The 16,516-nt window shown below is 47.2% G+C and overlaps 1 protein-coding gene across 3 annotated transcripts in view; it reads right to left on the bottom strand.

The window, feature by feature from the left end:
* RAPGEF1 (Rap guanine nucleotide exchange factor 1) overlaps positions 1–16,516 on the bottom strand; it is a 703,893-nt gene that overhangs the window by 285,482 nt on the left and 401,895 nt on the right. Inside the window, exon 11 of one of the 3 annotated variants that reach the window (XM_085613927.1) lies at positions 3,480–3,638. The exons of the other annotated variants lie outside the window; for them this stretch is intronic. Within the exon in view, the coding sequence (XP_085470053.1) occupies positions 3,480–3,638 (159 nt within the window). The remainder of the gene's footprint in view (positions 1–3,479; positions 3,639–16,516) is intronic. 3 annotated transcript variants of the gene reach the window in all.

Raw genomic sequence — 16,516 nt, 5'->3', positions numbered from 1 at the left:
AATTCAATGGTGGGGATTGATTGTTAATAAATATTGAGGAAAAGTAACTTTTAGATTGTTACCTTTTTCCTGCCTGAAGTTTCTGGAGGTTAATTTTATCTCTAAATTCTCACAGCCAGTGATTAGCATTTGAATAGATGTGAATGGGGTGGGGAAAAGCCCTTAGGAGCTACACAAAAGGTCACTCTGTGATGGACAAGCCAACCTGGAAGGGCTGATGACTCAGCTGAACCTAATGAAACATGTAGGGTGGAGACTGCAGGTATCCTTTTTGACAATGCAGTGTCAAATCCTGCTTGACGAGGCGGCCGGGGTTTAAATATAACACTAGGGACATACTTGAAAGGAAGAAAAGAGGAGGCCAAGACAATTCTTGTGTATCCATTATTTGGTTGCTGACAAACCCTGTTTTTGTCTTATCAGTGAGTCCTTCTGACCCTGGATTTATTAGGGGTACAGCGGCTGCTTCAAACTGGAATTAGGAGTTGGATATGGGAGGACACTAGGATTACAACAGGTAACACCCCAGTCCTCAGAGCCAGAGCTTAAAGTGGCTGATAGCTTACGGCATTACCGCCATTGCTGTTTATCCCGAACAACGAAGGGTTTCAAAGAGCTGATCTATCATTCTTACCATCTTATTACTAAGCCTAGAAAAAGTAGTCTACACGACAAAACACGTGTCGGCTGTCTTCATCAACACTACAGACTTCGCGTCAACACAACCAAAACTATTTGTTTCTTGCCTTTTGTGTTCAGATGATTGCTCATTCTATTTTGTATATTGCATGGTGTGGCGTTTATTAAAATTTACTGACAACAAGGTCAGTTGACTTACCTGCGGATGTGCTCTGTAGTTAATGTCTTGGGCAAGTTTTTATACAGTGCCACCCACGGTGGCTCTGGTTCTTGAATTTCGTTTACACAGTTTGCCTCCAGGCATTCTTCCGACTGCCTCTCGTCAGTTTGCCTTCTGTGCTCTAGTGGAAAACTGTTCTTGTGATGAAATCTTGTTCTATTCTGTTGGGAGTGTCCCATCCATCTCCAGCTTTTACTTATAATGATGGAGTCCATGCTCCCTTGTTTGTAACTGGTGGGCAGTTCCTTACTGGAGATGGTTCGTGGCCAGAAAATGGTGCCCTCTTAATTAGGACGTTATAGACTACAATGCCATGAGACAGTGAGGGCATTGAGGTGTGAGCATCGAGCGCCACCTCCGGTAAATCAGTATCTAGGTCCTGCCACACCATGAGGGTTATGAGTCTTGGAAGGAGCCCTGCTCAAACTGCCCTTGCTCTTGGTACTCTAGGGTGGGTCGTTTATGCTGTGACTATGTCATGGTGTTGTGTGACCACCATTGTTGATCGCTGGATTACAAGGTATTGGGTAGGAACTGTACAAACACATCTCACTCCTTCAATCGGTGATCGTTTGGAAGACATTACTCACCTTGTGGCTGTCCTTCTGGGCAAACCTGCGGTAGCACTTTGGGTAGTACCTAATGAGGGTATGGTTCATCATCAATACCTCCAACTTTTCAGATGAGCATTCTCCGAGCCATGCAGTTGAGGTCTTAGCAGGGAAAAACGAAACGAAAATAATTTTCCTCTGTGTGTGTCACTTCCCTTAACGTCTCATGTAGTTCCTGCATTTTCTTCACGGTATTTTCTGTTCCCTTTCCGTGTTTTCTCAATTAATCCAGTCTTTAACGCTTCCAAGGCACTGGAATGCCAGACTTTGCTTCCAGACTCCACAGCAGAAAAAATAATCTGATGATCTTGACTATACAGAAGGCTTCCGGAAGTACAGCTAATGTCAAGACAGGAGGGACACTGTACAAAATAGTCTACTATAACACCTACAAAGAGGAGGAGGGCAAAGGGTTTGGAAAAAGGACTAGAAAGAAACCAATTCCAGACCCCATCACTAGATGCCACAATGATGTACAGCAAGTGAACCAAGAAAACATTTATGCTGCAAACCGTAGTGCTTTTCTGCTGCATTCCTCCTGTACAATGCCATTTTGTGTATAGAAGCTTAGCCAAAGATAAAGGCCCCGAAAGACAAAGTATGCATGCAAATTACAGCATGGATGGGCTTTATTAGACCGAAAATTATCTTTTTATGCGGTAAAAAAAAAAAGTCTCACTAATCGGAGAACAACTTTGCAGGGGTAAAGTCAGAAAACTTGCTATGGAAAAAAAAATATCAAAATTCGCCGGTGCAAGGTGCCAGCCCAAATGACTTTGTGCAGTACACTGCCTATGTTGCTGGGTTTAGGATCTGTAACATATACATAGGTTTGGCAAGTGCAGTACATCTTTTGCCTACCCTGGAGCAGAGATGTGGATTTTTCCTGGAATGATAAGAGGCTGGAGAACTAAGCTTGGTTTGGGATTGGAGGGCATGCATAATCCTGCTGTTGTCTCACCCTTCAATATTCGAATCGCTTCCTACTGGAGCAGCCGGGGTTACAGTGGTGTGCTTGCGGACATGTGTATGAATAAAGCAAGTGTGAATTGAGGACACAGCACATTCCTGCACAGTATATGCAAGTGCACCACCGTCCAAGCTAAGGACTTCCAGATTGGAAAAGTTTCTTAGCCTAAGCCTTCAGTGAAAGACAGTCTATGAACACCAAGTAAGTTCCCTACATTTCTGGGGTGGAGCTAGTCCTGCGTCTCCACTGCTGGATTTACAGTCTGCTCACGTGCAATCTGTTCATGAATTACTGTGAGCACAGACATCCACTCTGAAGTGCATCAAGACATTTTTAAACAAAGACTTGCAAAGGAAAAACGTGTGTGCGTTATGAGGGTGTTTTAATGTCTACTGGTCTGCAATTGAATGCATCTGTCTGCCTCCAGATGCATTTGCACGATTGTGTGCTGGTACACAGTATGTGTGTCTTTTAATGCCAAATTATACAAAACAGAAATAGGACCTTGTGTACACTGAATGAATAATTTGATATAGTAAACATTAGATGGTGTGTTTCCAAACCTAAAACACTCATAGGTCACAGAGCTATCGCGAGCCATAATTAGAGTGGCATTATTTCAATTCTTTCAAACTTACAACAGGTATCTTTGGAGTGCACAGAAAAACATTATTACTTATCAATATAACTGCAGAGGATGCAAAACATTTCCCAACTTCACACCTTTTTTTAAGTTGTGCTCGAAAATCGTTTTTGAGGTGCGCCAAACTCGGTCTCAGACTATTTGCTAATAGGGCCCACCGCAAGCAAGTGTCCACCTCACCCAAAGCCCACCTCGCATGGTGATCTCAGGAGGTTTGGGAGGTGTGCAAGGAGCAGGTAGGATCAAGGTTTGCAGACCGAAGAGGCGCTGACATAGAAGGGGGTCAAGGATGCGGAGACCCTGCATCCTCAGTGTCGCTACAGTTACACTTGACAAACAATGAGAAGGGAAGAAGGAACACAGAAGGCTGGAGAAGAGCAAGCTGCAGAGACTCACCGAATGCATGGGCAAGGAGCCGTGCCGGCTGAGAAAGCAGTTAGAGAGCGAGACACTGATGCCCTGAGTGGCGCCAGGATCCTCACACGCCAAGGGCCCTTTAGTAGGCTGTAGGCAGTAGGAGACAGAGGAGAGGTGAGAGGCAGCATAGGAGCCCTGCTGGATAGAGGAGGACAGGCAGGTAAGAAAGGCAGAGACCCCAGAACAGCTGTGAAAAAGAACAGTATGGCAGGAAAATCAAGATGGACTCAGACGATTCATTGTTAACGTGCTGTAAAAAGGTAAAAAAAAAACATTCACTTCAGTCCCAATATAAGCATTACAGGATCCTCCAAGGAGAATGAGTTCCAGGAACGCCTAAACCACATTTCATCATACCCCACAAAGTCACATGCCTGACAGGTGCAATTATAAGCAGCTCTTCCTAGCATGAACATGGTTACTGCCACAACTCTGGCGGCCCTCTAGAAGCAGCGGTCGAAGTGCATTAAAAAAGTGTGGGAACTTTGATTCTGCAGGCAGTGGGGCGGGGTCAGTGAGCATAGGGGCAGGGCCAAAAGTGTGGCAAAAAAACCAAAATATTCTGTAACTACATACAAAAATATCTCCAGGTGGCTACACATAAAATAGCGCACATCTTAAATGGCAAAGAAAAAAACTCAAGTTTATCAGTGGCAAATGCACTATAGTAAGTTTTGAAACCTCTCTTCGTTAATGCACTGCAGAGGTCTGTATCCCGAACCAGAGACCCACAGAATTACATTTTGGTTGGTGCAGTGGCGAACAGTGACTTGTGTATTTTTAGTGCTACAAGATCCCAGCCTGTGATATAAATCACTGTGAATATGCAAGTCATTATTTCAAACTTGCATTACACACACTATAAGACAGCCTGCTACAAAATGCACAAAAACGTTTAAGATAAATTGATGAGTCCAAAATATAGATTTTAGTAATACCCAGACTACGCACTACAATTTTTTATATAGCTGTCCCTTCGAAGCAATCACGTCTCAGCTCAGCTAGTAACTCCCTGCAATACCACTCAAAAAGACTCATCACAAAGCTTCAGGAGATTCGATCAATTAAAGCCAGTACAAACTCTCAAGCACCCACATTTGCAGATTAACCAATTGTGCAGATTTGCATTTCTTTAAGGCAAACAGGCACCCTGGCAAGAAGGCTTGTTTATTGTTTAGCTGTCTGCCTACCTGCGGTTTAACAGCACAGAGGACTCCCTGAATGATACTTATGCTGAAGCATTTTATTAGAATTAACCTTTCCAAGACGGTTGCGCTTTCACAAAAAGTAGGGGAACGGTTTTTCATAAATTAAATAAAGTATGAGCACTTCTTGCTCCTCCGATCCCGTCCTTTTTTTACCACTGTGTTAAAGGAACTGCCGACAGCTTTATAGGACCAGAAGGTTACTGCCCACAGCTATGGCTGCCCTGTAGAAGGAACTGCACACAGCTCTATCAGATCAGAATGAAAATGCTACTTACCAGTATGCATCTGTTCTTGGCATGTAGAGCTGCAGAATCTCACACTGTGCATAGATCGCCATCTGGTGTTGGGCTTGGATGCTTGCACCTTGTTGTCTTGGAAGAAGTCTTTGTAGTCACGAGATCGGTGACTCCTCCCTTGGACGACAGTGCGCATGAGCATCGACTCCATCCTCTGATTGTTTTTCGCCATGATGGGAAATGATGGAGTTTGTAAGAAAAAGAAAAGATGTTCATGTGTAATGTATCTAAGTAAGATAATACTGGAACAGATACACGTTGAGGAGAGGTGTTTGGGCGTGTGAGATTCTGCAGCTCTACATGCCCAGAACAGATGCATACTGGTAAGTAGCATTTTCTGTTCGAGGCATATGAGCTGCAGAATTCACACTGTGCATAGACTGTACAGCAGTGTCTCCCCTAGCGGTGGTCACCTGTATCTGTTGCAGTGGTTTGAAAAAGTGTTTTAAGAACAGCTTGGCCTACTGAGCTTGTTGCTTCACCTGCACATCTACACAATAGTGTTTGGTGAAGGTGTGTGTGGTAGACCATGTTGCTGCCTTACAGATGTCTTCTAGGGGAAATTTCCCTAAGAATGCCATGGAAGCCCCTACTTTGCATGTTGAGTGCGCTCTAGGGGAATTGTCAATGTGTGTTTAGCTTTCTGGTAGCATATTTGAATGCTTTTAACTATCCACCTGGCAATGCCAGCTTTGGAGATTGGATTGCCTTTATGAGGGGGAGAGAAAGCCACGAACAATTGGTTTGTTTTCCAGAAAGGTTCAGTTCTATCAATGTAATAAAGTATAGCCCTTTTGACATCAAGTGTGTGAAGAGCTCTCTCTGCTACGGAATCTGGGTTTTAGAAAAACACTGGTAACTCTACAGATTGAGTAAGGTGAAAAGCAGAGATTACTTTGAGAAGGAAGTTCGGATTTGTCCTAAGAACCACCTTGTTGCGTTGTATTTGTAAGAATGGTTCTTGTATGGTTAAAGCCTGGATCTCACTCGCTCTCCTGAGAGACGACTGCGACAAGGAAAGCTACTTTCCATGTAAGTATCTGCATTTCACATTTGTGTAGAGGCTCAAATGGGGGACCCATGAGTCTAGTAAGGACAATGTTTAGATTCCACACTGGAGAGGATGGCAGTGTAGGAGGGATTATTCTTTTAAGGCCTTCCATAAAGGCTTTGATAGCGGGTACTCTAAACATTGACAAATGTTGTCTGTTTTGTAGGTAGGCGGCAAGGACAGCCAGATGTAATCTTATAGAAGAGTATGCTAGATTGCATATTTGTAGATGCAGCAAATAACAAATGATGTTCTGAAATGAAGCATCTAGCGGGTCAATTTTGTTGTTATTGCAGTAAATGAATTTTTTTCCATTTAGCTGCATAGCAAGCTCTAGTAGTGGGGCATCTGGCTTCTTTAATAATGTTAATACAGTAGGGTGGGAGGTTGAGGCAAACAAACTAGGACTTCTGGAGCCAGATTGCTAGATTCAGTTGTGCTGGATCTGGGTGCCTTAACTCTCCATAGTTCTGCGTCAACAGTTGTGGGGAGAGACGTAGTTTTTGGTGCGGAACTACTGAGAGTTCGAGGAGTGTTCTGAACCATGGTTGCGATGCTCATGTGGGAGCAACTAGGATCATTTTGAGAGACTGTTGTTTGAGCTTGCGTACTACTAGCTGAATGAACGGAAGTGGCAGAAAAGCGTACGCAAATCTGCCTGACCAGTTCATCCATATCGCATTGCCCTTGGACAACGGGTGTGGGAACCTGGCGGCAAAGGTTGTGCATTTTGCGTTTTCGTGTGTGGCGAACAGATCTATGTCTGGGTGGCCCCACATCTGGAAAATGGGCTGAAGAACTTGCGGATGAAGTTCCCATTCGTGTATCTGCTGAGTTTGATGACTCAACAGATCTGCAAACTGATTGTTCACTCCTGGAAGATGTTCTGCAAGAAGATATATGTTCTGTGGAATGGCCCATCTCCATATACTTTGCGCAAGATGAGACGGTTGCAAAGAATGTGCCCCTCCTTGTTTTTGTATGTAATACATTGCTGTCATATTGTTGGTGCGGACTAGGACAGTCTTGTTGAGAAGATGTGCTTGGAATGACTTTAACGCTAGAAAGATTGCCAGTAATTCTAGGTGATGGATGTGGAGCACTTTTTGTTGAGAGGTCCACCTGCCCTGAATTGTATGGTTTAGGAGATGGGCTCCCCAGCCGGTGAGTGATGCGTCCGCTGTTCGCACTATTTGTGGAACTGGCTCTAGGAACGGCCGGCCTCTGGAAAGGTTTTGTGTGTTCCACCACTGCAGAGAGCGACGTGTGCGGCTGTCTACCAACACCAGATCTGTAAGTTGACCTTGAGCCTGGTTCCACTGGTGTGCTAAGCATTTCTGTAGAGGGCGCATCTGAAGTCTTGCGTGAGGCACAATGAAAAATGCAAGAGGCCTATGAGCTGCATAAACACTCGAGCTGGGAGAGAATGTTGGGGTTGAAAATTTGTGACTAGGGTTTGCATACTGGCTATCCTGGTTGGATTGGGGTATGCTAGAGCTTTGGAAGGGTCTATTGTGGCTCGTAGATACTGATGAAGGTAGGAGGGTTGAAGGTGCGACTTGGTGTAGTTTAATGTGAACCCCAAGTCGTGAAGTAGCTGATTCGTTTGGCAAGTGTGCTGAACACACTGGCTGTATGACTTGGCTTTTATTAGCCAGCCGTCCAGGTATGGAAACACATGGATCTGCTGCCTTCTCAGGTGTGCTGCTACTACCGCAAGATACTTTGTGAATACCCTGGGTGCTGTGGTGACTCCGAATGGGAGAACCTTGAACTGACAGTGTTGGCCGTCCACTGTAAACCTTAGATATTTCCTGTGAGCAGGGTGTATGGGAATATGGAAGTAGGCGTCCTTGAGGTCTAATGTGGCAAGGAAGTCGCCTTGTTGAAGCAGTGGAAGGACTTGTTGAAGAGTGATCATGTGGAAATGATCGGACTGTATGTAGAGATTGAGAGGTCGCAGGTCCAGTATTGGTCTGAGAGTAATCTTTTTGGGGGATTAGGAAATACAGGGAGTAGACCCCTGTTCCTTGATGCTGTATGGGGACTGGTTCTATTGCATGCTTTTGAAGCAGTGAGAGAACCTCCTGTTTGAGGAACGTTAGATATTCCGCAGACATTGGACGCTGTTTGGGTGGTATGTTGGGGGGAGATGCAGTAAGTTCCAGGCAGTAACCATACTGGATAATTTGTCTTACCCACTTGTCTGTGGTGATGGAATTCCAGACAGGTAGGAACTGTGAGAGTCTCCCTCCGACCGGAGTGGAATGGTCTGGAGGGAAGTCACTGTTTGTTAGTGGGAGAGGCATGAGTGTTGATACCTAGGCCTCTTCCCTTGTTGTTATTTCCCCTGTATCAACCTCTAAAATATCCCCCTTTCGGGGATGTTTGTGTGGGATTTTTATAGGAGGAAGCAGCAGTGTCTGTACTGATTGTTTTGGATGCACCTCTATAAAAGGAGCGGTGAGAGGAGCCTTGTGTAGATGGAGACTGTAATGCTCCTATGGATTTTGCAGTCTCCTTGACTTTTTTTGATTTTTTCTAAAGCTGTGTCCACAACTGGGCCAAAAAGTTGTTCCTGATTGAACAGTTGATTCAGGATAGTGGTTTGTACTTCCTGTTTGAACCCAAAAATGCGCAACCAGGCATGCCTTCGTAGTAAAACACTGGTATTGAATGATCTAGATCTGCATCGAGTGCACATTTAATGGATGCGTTGGTGATCAACTTGCCTTCCTGAATCAGATCATTGGCTTTTACTTTGTATTGGTCAGGCAAGTGCTGCATGAGGGTCTCGAGTTCGTCATAGTGAGCCCTATTGTAACTGGCAAGTAATGCTTGTGCATTGGCTATCCTCCAGTGATTAGCTGCCTGGGAGGCCACTCGTTTACCTGAAGCATCTAGTAATTTAAACTCTTTGTCTGGAGGTGGAGCTTCACCGGAGGTTTGAGAGTTAGCACGCTTTCTGGCATTGGACACAACCAGGGAATCTAAGGGGAGTGGGTGGGATCATTAGGGGCGGGTTTATATTTTTTATCAATCCGAGGATTCATTATTCTGGTCCTGACTGGGTCTTTGAATATATCTGGAGCATGTTTAATGACACCTTTGAGCATGGGTAGTGTTTGTACCGTCTTTAGTGTCTGTGCAAAAGTGTCCACTAGGAAGTCTTCCTCTGTGGGGTCTGAATGCATTTGGACGCCATGATATTGGGCAGCCCAATCAATAAGCTGACTAAACACAATGTTGTAATCTGGGGAAGACTGTCTAGTGGGGTATGCATCTGGATCAGGAAGATCTGGAGGATCTACATGGACATTGTAGTTGTCTCATGGGTCTGGTGGTATGTTGTTGTCATCATCAGGATCATTGAAAGGGTCTTTATTTCCTCTCCCCACCCCCTAGGTCATCATCATCCTGTGGTGGTGGTGAATATGGGGGAAGTATGGGAGACTTTGGAGAGGTAGGCTTAGGAGGAAGAACAGGAAAAGAGGGTCTTAAAGGTGAAGTTGCAGCCTCTTTTCTTCACAGGCACCTCAGGGATGTGTGGGGTGTCCAATTTCCTCTTCTTGTGTGGATTGCTAACAATATGTCCTGTTTTAGGGTCCACCTGGAGAGTTTTTTTGCTTCGGATCCGGCAGAAATAGTTCTTCCTCTTCCATGGTAGTCGTCGGCGCCAATTTTTTCGGTTCCGAATGCGGTTTTGATTTCGGATTGTAGCCTTAGAAGGGGTTTGTGTGTCCTTCGGCTTCGGTGTCGTGTCCGAAATCTTTTGTGGATCCGAAGGTTTTCGAAGTGTCTTCGGTTCCGAGGCCTTGTGTTCTTTGGGTGTCGAGGTACTTGGTGCCGAGACCTTTTTGGAGCCCGCGGGAGTAGGATGTGTTCCCGCTTTCGGTGCCGACGATGTTTTTGGGGCACTGGCGTGCAGCTTGCTTGGTCCCAAGCTGCCAAAAGGCTTCTCCTTTGTCTTCGGAACCGGGCACGGGGGCGGGGCTTCTTAAGTTTTCTTTCGGTCGCGACTAGGGCCTGCAGGCGCAGTCTTGACCGGAGCCTTTTGCTTTTCAGGTTGGGGCAGGGGCAGTTGTACTCACTCGTTGACGTGGAGTGATGTGGCCGTCTGAGTCATCTGCTTCGGATACGATATTGAGATCCTCCGAATCCTCTGCCTTTGGAACGTCAGGGCCTTCATCAAAGATGTCCTCTGGCACCGGAGCAGCCGGTTACGCCATGACGTGCCGTCGAGCCCGGAGATCACGGATAGTCTTCTTGGAGCGGAAGGAGGCGCAGGCTTGGGAATTGTTCTCCTCGTGGTCAGGCGAGAGACAGAGGTTGCAAACCTTGTGTTGGTCAGTGTGTGGGAATTTAGCTCCACACTGGGGGGATTTTTTAAATGGAGTCCTTTCCATTAGCCGTAGGCCCGAATGGTGTCGATAGGCCCAGCAGCCCACGTCGACGACCGGAACTGAGTTTGCGAGTTAGCGCGTCGAAAGGCACGCGAATGAAAATAATACCCTTCGAGTTTGCGATGGTTTGCGCATCGAAAGGTTGAGAACAACAAGGTACTGAAGCACTGAAGTTACATCCGAACCCGATGACGGAAAAAAACAATATGAGGATAGAGTCGATGCCCATGCGCACTGTCGTCCAAGGGAGGAGTCACCTATCTCGTGACTACAAAGACTTCTTCCAACACAACAACGAGGTGCAAGCATCCGAGCCCAACACCATATGGCGATCTATGCAGAGTGTGAATTCTGCAGCTCATATGCCTCGAACCGAGGTTACTGCCCATAGCTCTATCTGGACTGAAGGTTACTGCCCAGCATTTTACTAGAACAAAGGTTAGTGCCATAGCGCTCCATCTGGTCTGAACAATGCTAAATGCCTGCAGCTCCATCTGGCCTGAATCAAGGTTGCTGCCTAGTGCTTTGCCTGGCCTGTACACAGTCTGTTGCTTGTAGCTTCAACTGACTTGAGTGAAGCGTTACTGGCCACAGCTATGCTTCCCCGGTTCAATGTTACTACTCACAGCTCTGACTGTCCTGAACGAAGGTTACTGCCCGCAGCTCATGCGGATATAAGGAAGGTGACTGTCCCAGGTTTGTCTGGCCTGAGTGAAAGTTACTTCTCAACTAAAACTGGTCTTAAGCAAAGTTACTGCCTTCTGGAAACCCAACTTTTTCTGCATGGCTCCCCTGGTTTTCCTCTGCTAGATACTGCTGATATTTTGATAGACTCTGTGCCTTCAGAAACCGCAACCTTGTGTGTTTGCTTTAAAATGGGAAAATAAATTGTAAGCCTCATTATAAGGGTGTTGGTAATTGCATGTAAATGAATTTCATTTACCTTCTCGGTTGGAGGTGCACAGCATGTGGGAGCTACAGAAGGGCAGGGCACGATTTCCTTTGCAAGTCCTCTACAGATGCCTGCAGACTTAAGTTGAACGAGGGGAACACAGTACATCCCTGATAGGCACAGAGTTGAAATAAGGGAGAAACTGGTAAGGGTCGACTAGGCCCACTGCTATAGTGAATTTTCAAAAACAAGCAAAGCTGGGAAGCTTGAATAGAGGAAAGGAAAATGTTACTTACCCTGTAAGCATCTGTTTGTGGCACGTAGTGCTGTAGATTCATACGCTGTGCATACTCCTGCCATCTAGTCCTGGGCCCGGATGTGTGCAAGTTGTTTTTTCCGAAGAAGTCTTCTTAAGTCACAAGGTGCAGTGACTCCTCTCGGTGGTAATGCGCATCAGCATCGACTCCATTGTTAGATTGTTTTCTGCACTTCAGATGAGAATGAGATGGAGCAATGCGATAGAGAGAGAGAGAGATGACCCTGGAGGAAAGGAAGGATGAATGATCACTGCAACAGCCAGAGGCTTCCAGGGAGGAGGGTGGGTACATGTGAATCTACAGCACTACATGCCATAAACTGATGCTAAGGAATATTTTCTGTTTGAGGCATATGTAGCTGTAGTATGTTGTGTATGGACTGTATAGCAGTCCTCCCATAAGCGGTGGCAGCCTGTGGGTGTTGCAGTAGACTGAAAAAAGCATACTGAGTACAGCCTGGCCAACATTGGTTTATTTGTGTGTTATATCCACACAATAGAGCTGTGTGAAAGTATGTGGTGTAGGCCGTATTCGTTGAGGGGGCTGGGGGACCCATCCTCCTTGGGAATGAGAAAGTAATAGGAATACACCCCTGTGCCCTGTAGGTGTTGTGGCACTGCCTTTATTGTACCTGTGACAAGGAGAGTGCCAACCTCCTCCTGGACAAGGTGTTGGTGCTGTGTGGAGAGGGTCTGCAAGGTGGTATGTTGGAAGGCATGAAAATGAGCTCCAACAGTAACTGTGTCGGATGTCTAATGTCCATTTATCTGAGTGGACGAGCTACAGGCGGGGAAGAATCTCTGAAGTCGACTTCGACAGGTTTGTGTGATCGGGAGGAAGGGTCGGCAAATCACTACCTGGCCGGGGCAATTCCTTTGGGGAAAGGCTTTTGCTTCGACCCTTGGAGCTATTACCCCGGTATGTGACATGGAAGTAGCCCCTTGCGGAGGGTTGCTGAGACTGTTGATGCTGAAAGGAAGAGGTGGTGTCTGGTGAGGTGGTATTGGAGCCACCACGGCAGGCTGATTTGCGAAAGGACCCATGAAGGATAAGCATCTGGAGGGTACACATAGCCTTTGCGGTCTTGGTGCCATTGTTTTAATCTTTTCTAGCATCTCATCAACCTAGGGCCAAACAGGTGCAGGTTGAGGATGTGCTGTTGGACGTCCGGCTTTAAGCCAGAAAGACAGAGCCAAACATTTGCACAGATGAGCATGCTGGAAGTGATGCAGCATCAAGGGCACATCCTATTGTGGTGTTTGAGATGAGCTTCCCTTCCAAGAGTAGCTCATGCCCTCTTTTGTGGTACTCCTCTGGAAGATACTGGAGGAGCTCCTCCATCTCGTCCCAGTGGGCAGCTCGTAATGGGAATGCAGGCCGACAGATTTAGCACTGCACAGCGACCAGTTTGCCAGATGCGTAAATACGCTTGCTTGCCTTATTCAGTGGGGTCACATCACTGATACCCTGTGCATTAGCTCTTATGTGCAGTATGCACCACCAGTAAGTTGGGAGGGAATTGAACCCTGATGAAGAAATGGTCAGAAAATAGGGGGGGGGGGGGGGGGGGGGGAATATATTTTCCGTCTACCCAAGAGGTGTCTACATGAGCATTAATCAGCTCTCATGGTAGGATGAAGTGTCAGCTGGTGGGACGGTCCCAATCATAAGAATCCCAGGGGGCATGTCATGTGGGTCCCCTGTGCCGTCATTCCTTCCCAATGTCAGAATGTGGTGATAGGTGTCTGAGGCACAGAGAGGGCTGATAGCCTTGTCATGCCTCTTTCGCTGCTTGGGCTGTGGTAAAAGCTCAAGAGCTTCCTTAAAGCTGAGCAACCTCTTCGATGTCTGAGTAGTGGACACAGGTGGCTGGGCGAGGATCTGACCGGTATGAGGATGGATCATGATGTGCTGCTTGTGGGCGTCAAGTTCGCCCTGCGGCTTTTGGAGGACTGATTCGATGGAGCAGACGGCTGACGTTGGTCTCGGAGCCAGCAGCGATTTAGCCTTCGATGCCGAAGGCTTTAGAACTGAAGGGAGTTTCAGCACCGAGTGCGTCATCTTCAAGATCTTCTTAGATGCCGAGGCTAGGTGTGGTGACGGAAGTGGGTGTTTGGTGCTGACCAAGGCCAGAGGCGGCCTTGATGTCTGTCTTAGAGCATCGAGAGCGCCTGTCTGGCCCTGGAGGGTAGGGGCTACTTGGAGTGCCAGTGGTGTCGAGGTGGCAGTGGAGTAGGAACCATACTCACTACCTATTGAATGGGCAATAGGTCTTTGATCTCCAGAGTCGGAAACGGAATTTTGGTAGGGCAAGTAGATCTCATCCTTGGTGGTCGACAACTCTGGATGATGTTCCCCTTCGGAGTCCTGGGTGTTGGAGAGGTCTGGGGTGTTGTCTCCTCTTCTGCGTGACATTTCGAGGCTACGACCCTGGAGGTTTTGAAGAGACTTCTTCGAATAGAAGGAGCAGCAGGCGTCACAGGGGGCCTTGTTATGCTCGGGCAAGAGGTTGCAGACCTGATGGAAATCGGGCCAGGGGTATTTAGAGCAAAATTGATGACAACAGTGTCCATTCCAGACACAAGCGAGGCACGGTGGTCACGGAGAAAACATACGTAGGGGGTCTAGTAGGGTGAGACCCCTCCGGGGCGGGCTGTAGGAAAAGGGGAGTGGGAGTCGAATGAGGCCCGACCCGGGCATCACGCATCGAGTTGATACGAGAAAGGGGACAGCGATAGCAAACAATATTGACGGAAGAGAGAGAATCCAGAGAAGCCCGAGGAGAACACTGCAACAGCGTTGATGCGGAGCTCGGTGATACACGTCTGAACCAGATGACAGAAAGAAAACAATCTTAATGGAGCTAATGCCTATAGGCAATACAAGCAAGAGGTGGAGTCACACTACCTTGTGACTAGAAAATACTTCTTCAAAGAAAAACAACTTGCACGCATCCAGGCCTAACACTAGATGGCAGAAGTATGCACAGACTGACTGGGACCCATGCAAAACGTTGCTGCTGTTGTGACTGCTACTGTTTGGCTCGAAAGGGAGAAGTCCTGCCAAACCTGCGAAATCTGCGGTACCCAAAACCTCTGGGCTGGGACTGAAGACCCAACAACCTTGTTGTGGCTCTGCTATCCTTAAAGCGCTGTAGCAGTGAGTCTGCTTTGGCACCAAAAAGACAAGAGCCGTTAAAAGGCGAATCCAATAGGGTGGCCTGTTCATCAGGGGAAAACCCAGACCCGCTTATTCAAGCGTGCCTCCTGGTTGCAACCGAGGAACCCATTACTCTAGCGACAGAGTCCGCAGTATCAAGTCCTGATTGAAAGACCAGACGGGCCGCAGCTTGGGTATTAGATAATACTTCCGTGAGATGGCCCTGAACATCCTCTGGAAGCTTGGGGAGTACCTCCCTTGCCAAGTCCATCAGAGCGTGCATATAGCGACCCAGCACGCATGTTGCATTTGTAGATTTCAGAACCATACTGGCCGAAGAAAACACTTTCTTTACCGATTGCTCCATCCTCTTGGAGTCTCGATCTGCAGGCATGGATGGGAAAGAGCCTGCAGACTGTTTGATGAGCACAATGCCTGGACCATTCTCCTGAGAGTTTAGTGGTGGAAAGGAAAGCAGGATCTCCCGGGGCGACCTTATACCACCTGGCTACTGATCTGGACACCGCAGGGGCAGACAATGGCTTCTGCCACACCTCTAAAATGGGTTTAGTCAAAGCCTCATTAAAAGGTAGCAGAGGTTCTGAAACAAAAGTTGGGGAATGGAGCTCTTCTGTCAAAATGTTGGATTTAAGCTCTGCAGTAGGGAACGGCAAATCCAGCAGATCTGCTGCCTTCCTTATTACAGAGTGATAAGAGCAAACCTCCTGTATTGGAAGGCCTTTTGCTGAAGATCTCCAAATCTGGTGATGAGTCTAGTCTGCTAGTCTAGGGGCCAACCGGCGCACCAGCAGGGTTAGCAGCTCTGGCAAACATGTCAAACATCGCATTAAGGAAATGGAAAGGATCCGTACCTGGCGCCAGAAAGGCTGGATATCCTGGATCCGGTACCGCCGGTTCAGAGACCGCTCGAGGAGGCAGTCTAACTGGTTCCGGTTGCGGCGCTCGAGACCCTGGAGGCGGGGGCAGAGTGGACAGTGATGAAGGAGTCGCTTTCCTGGGTGCCGGTGAGACTCTTAAAGCCGGAGACTGAGCCGGAGTCACCTGAGGTGAAGGGGAAGGAAAGACTTCATCCTTGCGGTGACGTCAGAGTACCGTAGAACCAGATTTCAGTGTTTCATTCTTCGACGACCGACGTCTGGATCCATTGCGCTGCTTCTTTTTATGCTTTCTCGACGACTTTGAGGTATGCGGAGTCAGCAACTTGGATCTCAAACTCCTCCAGCTACTTTTCTGCTTATTCGCCTCTGCCAAAAACAGCTTAGCCTCCCTCTCTTTTAAGGCCTTCAGATTCATGCGTCTGCATGATGAACACCCCTCGACACCGAAGTATGACGAGAGGCAACATAAACAATCCTCATGGTGTCAGTAATTGACATAGGACCCCCACATTCCCTGCAAGGCTTAAAACTGGACATCTGGTTAGCCGCGACACTGCTACAGTTGCAGGCAGAACCTGCCACAAAGAAACTCCCGTAAATGGAGAGCCCTGGGAAAAAATGTTACGTGTCAACAGCGCGGAAAAAAGGGAACTGATGTCAGCACGCCAACGAGGTCTTCTTATGGCTCTGATGATGGCCCACAGAGTTGCGTGCGGAGCCATTCAATTTTGATGTTGTCATCGACGTGGAAGAGCTATGGAGAAAAGTTTCAGAGGAATGCTGCACATGGG

This window comes from Triturus cristatus, chromosome 1_2 (genome assembly GCF_964204655.1).
Source record: "Triturus cristatus chromosome 1_2, aTriCri1.1, whole genome shotgun sequence".
NCBI classification, from domain to species: Eukaryota; Metazoa; Chordata; class Amphibia; order Caudata; family Salamandridae; genus Triturus; species Triturus cristatus.
This window is presented reverse-complemented; position numbering and strand designations above follow the sequence as displayed.